The sequence below is a fragment of the Adiantum capillus-veneris genome, chromosome 25, assembly GCF_014529385.1.
Source record: "Adiantum capillus-veneris isolate H3 chromosome 25, ASM1452938v2, whole genome shotgun sequence".
NCBI classification, from domain to species: domain Eukaryota; kingdom Viridiplantae; phylum Streptophyta; class Polypodiopsida; order Polypodiales; family Pteridaceae; genus Adiantum; species Adiantum capillus-veneris.
In genome coordinates, this window is record NC_140955.1 from 4,425,975 (window position 1) to 4,436,317 (window position 10,343).

General features: G+C 41.4%; 1 protein-coding gene across 1 annotated transcript in view; it reads left to right on the forward strand.

The window, feature by feature from the left end:
• LOC147424345 (protein SLE1-like) overlaps positions 1-9,508 on the forward strand; it is a 30,501-nt gene extending 20,993 nt beyond the window's left edge. The window contains exon 3 of the mRNA XM_086500835.1: positions 9,420-9,508. Within this exon, the coding sequence (XP_086356961.1) occupies positions 9,420-9,508 (89 nt within the window). The remainder of the gene's footprint in view (positions 1-9,419) is intronic.
• The last annotated feature ends 835 nt before the right edge of the window (positions 9,509-10,343 follow it).

Below are 10,343 nucleotides of genomic sequence, written 5' to 3' on the forward strand. Positions count from 1 at the left end.
GAATTAAAATTGTTTTAATTTTTTACAAAATATTTTTTGATCGTTTGGTGAGAGTACTCACATGGAAAACACTGACTTTGAAAGCTGGTATGAGGCCTTTCGCGTGTTGCTATATATACTAACATATTTGATCGTTATAATTTTTGATCAAAAATACTTTCGATCGAAAAAATTTTCAATCGAAAAATCAAGAAGTTATACGATTGGCCGTTTATGCTGATGTGGCACCGTATAATACGGCCGTATAATTTAGATAAACGAATAATACGCCCATTATTCGCGTATTATACGTCTCCCGAATAACGAATAATGCAACTTAGGTGGTTATGCCATTTCTTGAGACAATGTGTCCTAAGATGCGGCCTTGCTTAACCATAAAGATACACTTTTCCAGGTTAAGACAGATTCGATATGTTCTGCATTTTTCAAAGATCTTTTGCAAATGGTCAATATGTTCCTCTCGTAGTAGAGAGTGTACACAAAGATCATCCATGTATATTTCTAAGAATATTCTCAGGTATTCTTTGAACGCGTGCATCATTAACCTTTGGAAGGTAGCTGGGACATTAGTTAAGCCAAACAGCATAACTCGATACGCATAAATTTCCCATTCTGTGGCAAACAATACTGTTTTGTGTTGATCCTCCCTTGCAATTGCCAGTTGGTTGTATCCTGAAAACCCGTCCAGAAAGGAATAAGCCCATTTTCCGACCACCCGCTCAAGTACATGTTTTGTGATTGGCAAGGAATAATTATCCTTTATGGTGGCTGCATTTACCTTTTTGAGGTTTACACACACTTGCAGTTTTCCGTTCTTTTTGGGAACTACCACAATGGGTGACACCCAATCTGTATGTTCAATTTCATAGATGAATTCAGCTTCCATCAGCCCCGGGGCGGTCACTTATCAAAAGCTTCCTATATCATGTGCATTCAAGAGGTTATTAATAATACCTCAATATACATACTATATTTATACTACGTGCCTATTAAAAAAAACCCCACCCCCCTCTGTATGTATACATTTTGATACATTTTGACCTTTTAATAATCCTCTCCGGTTAACTCACGTGATACACATTCTAAAAAGTGACCATCGTGGGCCATCAACTTATCAATCTACTCTTTGATTCGTTTAGAAAATGTATCATTGTATGTATAAGGACGTTATTTGCTAGGTTTTGCATCCGATTTCAAAGGAATTGTATGTTGGCATATCGATGGATCAACTCCTTTGAGGTCTTTATAGGACCATGCAAACACATCTTTATATTTCTTGAGAAGTTGTGTTAGCCGTCCTTCTTCTTCAGGCTCTAAATCGTTTTCTATATAGACCGGCTGAGGCTTTTCACCTGGTTGCACGAGGTCTATCCTTTTTGCATTTTCTGGACCATCATAAGATTCATGGTTGGTTCTTTCCCTGACTGGTGGTGTTATGATGATTTTTCTATCCTGGATGGTAAATTTCCGATAGTGTGATGGTACATTCATGTTTCCTTTCTCTGACTCCCCTTTACCATCACTATCTTCTTCATTAGTCCATATCTCACGTAAAGACCATTTCAGTTCTTGGTATTTTTGTTTACGCTCCAGTTTGGTCCACTCTTGGTCTTTTGTTGTTTCTTTTTTTGATTTTTGAGATTTTGTTTCTGTTTTAGCTTTTTGTACTTGTTTTATTTCCTCTCGCGTTCTTTCCCTTCGATCTTTTGAGAATCTTCCTGATATTTGATCTTTTACACAATCCTCTGCTTTTACAAGCATCAAATAGTGAGTTTTATCTTTTATCCTCGGCATCAGGTTCTCTCTCCCTTTGTTTCCTGTTCGTTTCTTCCTATAGCATTCCTGGCGTCTAGGGTGCTGATTAGCAAAATCACAAAACCTGATATTCTCGGTTTCCCTTCCACGCTCACTTGAGGTGTCTGAACACTCATTATCTGCATCACCATTTACTTCCAGATGTTCAGAGGAGTTATAAAACTCTTCTTGTTTTGGTGGTTCTATCGTCTCATCTTCTCTTGGTATAATGCTTACCATGTAGTAGGGTAGCACATCATAGCATCCTTATCGCAAAATTTTGTTTTTGGGCTATCTGTAATGGTACAGACATCCAATGTTGCTAGTATGTGTTCCCATTCTAGAGGTTCCAAGGCATCTTCAGGGAAAGTTTCTGGAATATACTCCTTGTCCTCAATCGCTCTTTCTAAGACACATTCCTGCCTTCTTAAGATTCCACAATGTGAAGCTCCACACATCCATAGCTCTTTTTGTTGCCCTAACCATGCTGGAAGTTCTGATCCTGTTACTGTACTTGAATCAAACTCTTCCACAGGTGTTTGGTTCACATCTTTGGTAACTATGGTCTTTCAAGTGTATTTTAGTTGTTGTCTCGCCATGTCTGAGGTATATGTGGTCGTAACCCCAATCTTGGACCATCTTCAATTGACGCATGAATGGTCTTCCCAAGATGATCTCATAATTTTTCTTTTTGTCGAAATTGACTATTGCAAATGTATGCTCATACTCGATTCCACACGAAGTGACAATCACTTTTTCTAAGAGTCCTAGAGGCTTCTCCATGAATCCATCTGCCAATTGCAATTTCATTATGCTAGCTCTTAAAGCTGGTTTTCCCCATTTTTTCCAAATTTCCTTGGTGGTGATAGCAACTTCCGCTCCACTGTCAAGAATAGCTTTGGAAACTACTCCTTGGAATTCTATTGGTAGCGTGGTGTTTGCATCTTCTCCCTCGCAATACTCTCCAACCTTGTTTAATGGTACTGGCCTAGTGTTTAGTTGAGGCTTGTCCAACTCTCTAATCCCTTCATGTAGCCTCAAGGTGGGGTCCCTCGCTCCAAAGTTTTCTAGGCATTTACCTACTGTGGTCCACATGTTTGGTCGTAACCTTAGGAGTTCGGCTAATGTGATTGTGCATGCCACCGGGGTGGACAATAACTCAATCAATCCTTGTGAATCCATCACTTTGTTAGAATAAAGTCTTTGAGATGGGATTGCTCTCACTTCAGACTTGGATTCATACTCTCCTAGGTAAGAGGGTAAAGTTTTTAGCGAGTCTGGTTGGCTGTGCCCCAACTAATTGATCCCTGGTCTCCCCCTTGTGAATGTATCTCAAAGTTCATTTGTGACCTTGCCTCAAATTCTTCAATAGGAGGTAAGATCACATTCTTCTCTTTTCTCTTTCTATTCATGTGGTTACTCGTCCTGTTAGCCTCGTTGGCCTCACAGATTTTCTTCCACAGATCGTCTAGATGGTTACAATCCTTACCCATTTCTGTCAATGTTTTAGGTTGGAACCCGTCACTTGCCTCATCTGTTGTATTTGACACTATGATAGGTTCTCCTCTGGACTCATAGGCATTAGTGAGTCTTTCCTTTGTTTCTACTTGTTCCTCTAAAGTTGGTTGGATAGGGGTTGGAGATGGTGCTTCATGCCAATTTGCAGGTCTACCCAGCGGGTCTTCCATCAATGATTGAGTTGTTTCAATTTTACACATTTCCAACCTTTGTTTTTCTATTTCAGCATATGGATAAGTCATCCACCTTTTCTCCTGGGTTTGGTTATTTTTGAGTCTGGCATCATAAGCTTTTAGAAGCGCATCCAACTGCTCATTTACCTTGTCTGCCAGTACAGATCCTCCTGATCCTGCACTTTTGGGCTCTACTATTTCCTTGGGTGCTATGGTTGCTGGTGTGTGAGCTTAAGCTAGCTAGATCCTCTTACCGCTCTAATCTATCCTTTGTATGTTTCAACTCCTCGGATAGAGATGTTTGCTCTCGTTCTTTCCTGGCTTTCACACGCGCCTTTCTAGATTTCCAAGTGCTTCTCTGATTTTTTGTTTGAACTTTGGGCATCGGTTTTTGGCTCTTGCATTATGGGTTCGTTCGTCATTCTTTGAGCTTGGGCTCGTGTCACCGCCTGAATAGGTATGATTGTTTCATTTTCTGACCCTCCACTGGAAGGTACTGTTTCTAGCATGTTCAAGGTGGTTTTTGCTCCTTTGCTCGGGTTTTTAGGGCAATTGGGAATCAAATGAGTAACTCCACACTCGGTGCAATATGCGTTGACTCTAATGATTTCATCATGAGGGCAGCCTCTTAGCCAATGGTCTCCACCACACTTGTAGCAGAGTCCCTTGGGTTGTTGAGGTGCTCCTTGAGCTTCCCTTTGTTGGTACGCATGTCTTTGTCCGCCCATGCCTCCATTGGCTATGAACAACAATGTTCGTTTATCTAAGCTATATCTTCCTTCTCTTACTGCCTGTGCAGCTGTTGGTGGTCCTGTACTTCCTATCATGCTCCATGGTTCTGGTGTCGAGGGTTCTTCCGGTGGATAATAGGCAGAGTTTTCCGCATATCCGTTGGGATCTTCATAATATGCATGCATAGGCACCAAAGCCTTTCCTCTGATTCGGTTATGGTTGGTGTGTATCTCATACCGATTGGTCATAATCTTGGTAGGAGTGGTTGGGTCCCCAACACCGGTTGTGGTCTTTCTACACCTACAGGTCCTGGTAGGTTGCCTGCTTGATACCTACGCATGGGTGGAACTTGAGGAGAAGCTACCTGATCTTGGGGAGCGTAAGGTCTCTCTCTCACATATCCTTTGTTATAATAACATTCCTCTATCTCATGGTTTGTCCATTTTTGTTCAATAGCACACCACTTGGGCTGTTTAGCCTGGGGTTTGGTGTAGAAGTTAACCTTTTTTAGCACTTCATCTACAAGCAGCTCTTGGTTTACAGCTACTTCTCGTTTCGGTGCTGTCTTAGAAGACTTGCTTCCACTTTGTTGTGAAGAAGAATCATCGTCAAGGTCCTTGAACTCCCCCTCTTTGTAGACGCACAATTGTCCACAAGGTAAAGAGCCTCCTTGGTCAACTCATTCAACTTTGTGCTCCTCTTCATATGTAAGTCTTTCTGGAGATCCGCATTCCTTAGTTCTTGGATGAATATAAGCATAAGTCTGGACTGAGCTGACAGATCTTCCACTGGACAGAACTTGACATATCGTTTTAGTCTTAGGGTTGCCTTTCGTACAGATTCCCCATCTTTCTGTTTGAATTTATGGATTTATGAGACGGTATTATGAGCTATCCCCCTTTGTGAGAATTACTCGATAAATTCATCAAACACTTCCTCCATAGACTCAAAGTCTCTACGCTCTACAGAGTCAAACCAAGTAGCAGCGTCATCCTCTAGGGTTAGTCCAAACCCTAAAAATTGGGTAGGGAAGTCTAACACCTCTTCAGCTCTAATTACACGCACAAAGGCTGCTACATGATCTCTTGGGTCTCTGTTTCTTGTGTCTTTCTTGTTTACCGATTTTTGCACTTGAGAAGGTCTAATTCTACGATGGTCTACAAACCTCATCATTGGATCTCCATGTCCTAATCGATATACCTCCTCAGGTCTTCTGTAGTAGGCTGGTTCCTCTCCCAGTGGTGCTCCTAAACCATAATTTCTAACAGTTCTCACCAGAGATGGTTCATCTCTTCGAAATCGTTCTATGGGTGGTCCTCCAGGCTCTGTTGACCCTTGAGTCTTTGGCTTACTCTCTCCTTGATACCTTGAATAGAGTGGTGGTTCTTGCAAATCCCTTAGCCCTCGCGCGGCTTGATAACCATCTTGATTTTGGTCTTGTTCCAATGTTGCACTCTGTCGAAGCCATGCTTGCAATGATGACTGAGTTATTGGTTGGTTTTGATTGTTGAACGTCTGTGGTCGGGGAGAAGTTGAGGTGGCGTCATAATCTTCTGAAAAGGGATTCGTTGACTTTCTAGGGGTGTAGGTGGCTCTTGGCACTTCGTCTGGGGCGTATGTTGATGCTCCTGGAACTATCGCCTTTTCTACCTCCTCTGAGAGAATACGTTGGTATTCTTGCCCGTATCTATCAACAAAAACTATACCCTTCCCCATAGCAGTTTCATAAGAGAATAAGTAAAGAACCTTGTCTTTGCTTAATTCGTTTAAGTATGGTTCTTTGCTGCAAAAGTAAGTGACTATACCCTCACTCTCATGCTTGTAGATTCCTACGTTCTCATTATAAGTTGGAACCCTGGTTGTTTTCTTATCATACATAAAAATAGCTCCGGGCCGATCAATGTTTGGTGGCGGTTCTTGAGCTTCTAAAACCATTTTCCCTTTTGCCACGTTATCTCCATATCTGTTGTAATCTTCAGGGTTACTAACTATCAGATAGTGGTTCCCATTTTTGTCTCGGAATCTATCTCCATCATCATAGACTCGAATTATCTCCAATCTCTGAGCCGCCCTCTCTTCGATACAAATGCACTTGCATTTTCGATAGTCAGAATAGACTAGGGCTCCCCTCGAGAGTTTGTTCCCTCGAAGCAGATCACAGTGAGCTTGGAATCATTCAAAGGATTTAGGGAGGTGCTTCCTCCTGGCATTGGTCCGTCATAGGTGAAACCTCCTGGCTGTTGACTACCCATCATGAAGAAATATTTGTCTGACAAAGTATCAGTATCACTACCTTCCTCAATAATCAGTGCTAGTGGATCCAGCCTTGCCTGAATTACACTCTTCTCAATAATCGGTGCTAGTGCCACCTTCTGGTCTCTAAAAATGTATCTTCTTGATCTTAAATTCATCAAAATTATCAATGAACTTTATCTCAAATCCAACCGCTCACCTAGCAAAGGATCAATCTCCGCACAACTTCTTGCTTTGCTGCTGAATATACCTGTACACAAGCGTTTAATTTCGGCAATCGAATCAAAGAATTTATCTTCTAGAGGTTATCTTAGTAATGATTGGTATAACTGGAGAGTTAATCTCAACCACTACTATATTTTATACACTGCTGATGTTCTGGATTAGGTATGCTAATTTGGAACTGTACTTCCCTCGGGTGTTGCTCAATTTACGTGAAAAAGTCTGAATTCAGTCTTTGCTCCATCAAATGGACAAACAAGGTCAAATTCACTTCTAAAAGAAGTTCTGGAACCCTTAAGCCAAATGGAATCTCACTGTCTAAGCCCAGTCAAATTTTCTCTTCAGTAGGCCCCAATAGACATCCTACACGTAGGATGTCTCCTGCTTTGTTTTGCTTGGATTTTTGTACTATGGATTCCCCTTGATGTGCTGAGTCCACAACTGTTTTTTAATTTTTGATTTGGACACCTATAAGCTGGTCAATGGATCAGAAATCTGTTCCGACAGCCTATTGCTGATCTTGATCAGTCTAATCAACTCCAATTTGGACCAAAATTGACTAGGGGGCTTGCCTCAAGCTATACAACACCTTGCTATGCCCAGTGTCAGTATCTGGCTTTAATTTCTTGCTTTAGACATCCTACACGTAGGATGTCTTTTTCATCAGAATGGCTTCAAATTCAAAACACAGGCTCCCCTTGAGTTGCTGATCGCTTTGGTATGCTCAAAATTAGGTTTGGAGTGTAAAATCACACAGAAGACATCCTACGTGTAGGATGTCTTTTTGGAGTGTTTGACCCCAGACTTGACCCACATCTTTCCCTTGATGTCAGCAACCCAATGGTATGCTTAGATTTTGGTTTGGATTTCAAAAGTCCCCAATTTTAGCTGTTCTTGCCTTTTTCAGTCAAAAGTGCTAGTGTCCGCTTTGAATCCAAATTTTCTTACCCAAATGAGGTGAAACCTCTCTCAGTCACTCAATATATCATGCAAGTCATGCTCATGCAGCCATCATATGGTTTTGGTCTTAAAATAATGCTTTGGCACAATTTGGGTAGGATGTCTGGCAATTTCAGTATATCTGGCCCTATCTTGTCAAGATATAGTCAAATTTCCACTTTCCAGTTGAAAATAGGGTAAACCCCACCTTCTGAACACACTGGTCAACTCAAAATCCCAAAATTCCCACCAGATTAGCATCTAGACATCCTACGCGTAGGATGTCTCCTAGCTTGAAATTAATTTTTTTCCTGACAAAAATGATCCTGATGCTCTGCAACTCTATCAGCAACACTCACAGTAACTTTTGGACTTCACTTACGCTTTCAAACACACTTTTGCATCTTTTTGCGTCTTTTACAAACTTGTGATGAATTTACCAAGTAAGTATACATGCATGAAGTGCTCTAGATCCTGAATCATGATGTCCTACTTACTCTACTCCTACTTATCATGTGAAATGGTGATAATGGCGTTTTGGTTGCTTTCTGGCCTTTCCAGACTCTCAAGATCTCCTCTCACCGCTTCTACCACTCCAACTCCTACTCAAGAATTCAACTAATACCTAAAAATATCTTAGTCTACCTAAATCTACCTAAGTCGAAGGATCTAGGCCAGAAACTCGCTTCCTAGACTCCCTCTAAGACCTAGAGAGTCATCCACCCTCTGATCCTATCTAAATGTAAAACGAGACTCTTGGCAAGCCAAAAATCCCTATCCTCAAGGACTAGTCTCGGGCACCTACCTAAGGTTTTCGTCCCCGGCAGCGGCGCCAATGTTGGACGGATATGCCGCGACGGACGTCAGCACAACGAGAACTCACCTAACAAGATTTGTCAGCTAAGGACGAAGCTCAACCCGCAAGCGCGTGGAAGCAAGTATAAGGTGTCAACCTACACTCGACCGACTCCTAACTAATTCCTATAGAGGTCTCTACCCAATGTCTAAGTCATAGCCTTCAAGAGTGCATAAGGAAAAACTTCCTACAACGCTTTCTAGAGCTGAACACCCATCAAACAATCTCGAAACACCACAAAACTTGAAGGAGGCCCTACTAACACCAATAGGTCGCTCTCCCTAAGGTCTATGAACCAAAATCCCAACCCAAAATACACGGTGCAAAATCACGTAGGATGTCTGGCCGAAATTTGCAGGTCTTTGTTTTCAAAATCTAAAGTGCCTAATGTGTAGCTCTACTCAATGTGAACGTGTGGATATGCTGCAATGTAAAATCGGACAACGTATGCTCACCAAATCACCAGATGAAGCTCGTAGAAGGAGCTCAGAAAACCGGACCATACGCGTGCAATGTAGGTATCGGCGCATAACTCTCATCGTGGGCAACACGCTGCACTTCTCCGCACTTGATTCCGACCACCGGTGCACACGTAGCGTCAAGATAAAGTTCACACTCTGTCTCGTACACAGTACGCTCACTCACAGACTTCAAAAATTCTTTTCAAAAATGACAAAAGGTCTTTCATTAAGGTCAAAAAGTGGTATATATACCTTTCAATTCTCAAACCCTAAAGTTCCAAATCAACCATCTACTCAATCTAACTATCAAAACTGGGATACAATCTGGAAACTTCTCTAAGCCCCAACATTTACAAGGTGAAATGTTGAGTTTTCTCAATAAATGAATAATTACAAAAAAATGATAATCTGCCAAGAAGTCAGTTTTCGTAGGGTGTGTCCAGCTTCTAACAGAAGGGTGGCCTGGCCAACGACAATTGGCCACCGACAACATGTTTGGCAGGGGGGCAGCCCAAGCCAAAGGCGTGGACATCGACAAGTCCAAATTCAAGACCAAATAAGTAGATATATAGCTGTGGAGCTTCTAAATAGATGTATAGTTTGAGACTCTAATCGTATGCATGTAGTTCATGTACCCATTTGCATAGCGAAAAATATTTAGCACTCACTAATTTTGATGGTCATGCAGTCCAAATGTGATACCTCTCTCTCTCTCTCTCTCTCTCTCTCTCTCTCTCTCTCCCTGAATGTTTTTCCTATGACGTAGAGAGAATTTTCATACGATGTTAAAAACTTCTCCCCTCTCTCTCTCTCTCTATATATATAAAAGTTTATGGTTTTTCCGGTTCAAAAACTCTCAAAACCCATCGATGGACACTCATCATATCAATTACATCGATCTCTTGGAGTTTGTTCCTACTAGTATTATCTAGTATGGTGTGTGATCTTGTACACTAGTTAACAAATTTGTAGAATAAAACTCTCCGATAAATGTTCAATATTCATCAGAGATATCTTCAACACTCATCAGTTACAGTAGTCTCTGGAAGTTTGTTCCTATTTGTATTATCTAGTATGGTGTGTGGTCTTGTACACTAGTTAACAGATGTGTAGAATTCTAATTAAAAATTAAAAGGTATTCCTAGTTCAAAGATTCTCTCAACAACAAGAGAAACTATGTGCTAGTCTATAGCACATAGCAATAGGCAATGACAAAGCACTTAAATTTGCAATAGTATTAGCTGAGAAAGACGGATACAACATCGCATGCGTGCACGAGAGAGAGAGAGAGAGAGAGAGAGAGAGAGAGAGAGAGAGAGAGGGGGGGGGGGGGGGGGGGGGGGGAAGAGAAGAAATGCTGAAGAAAAAGCTGAAGAAAAAATAAAGGAGAAGATA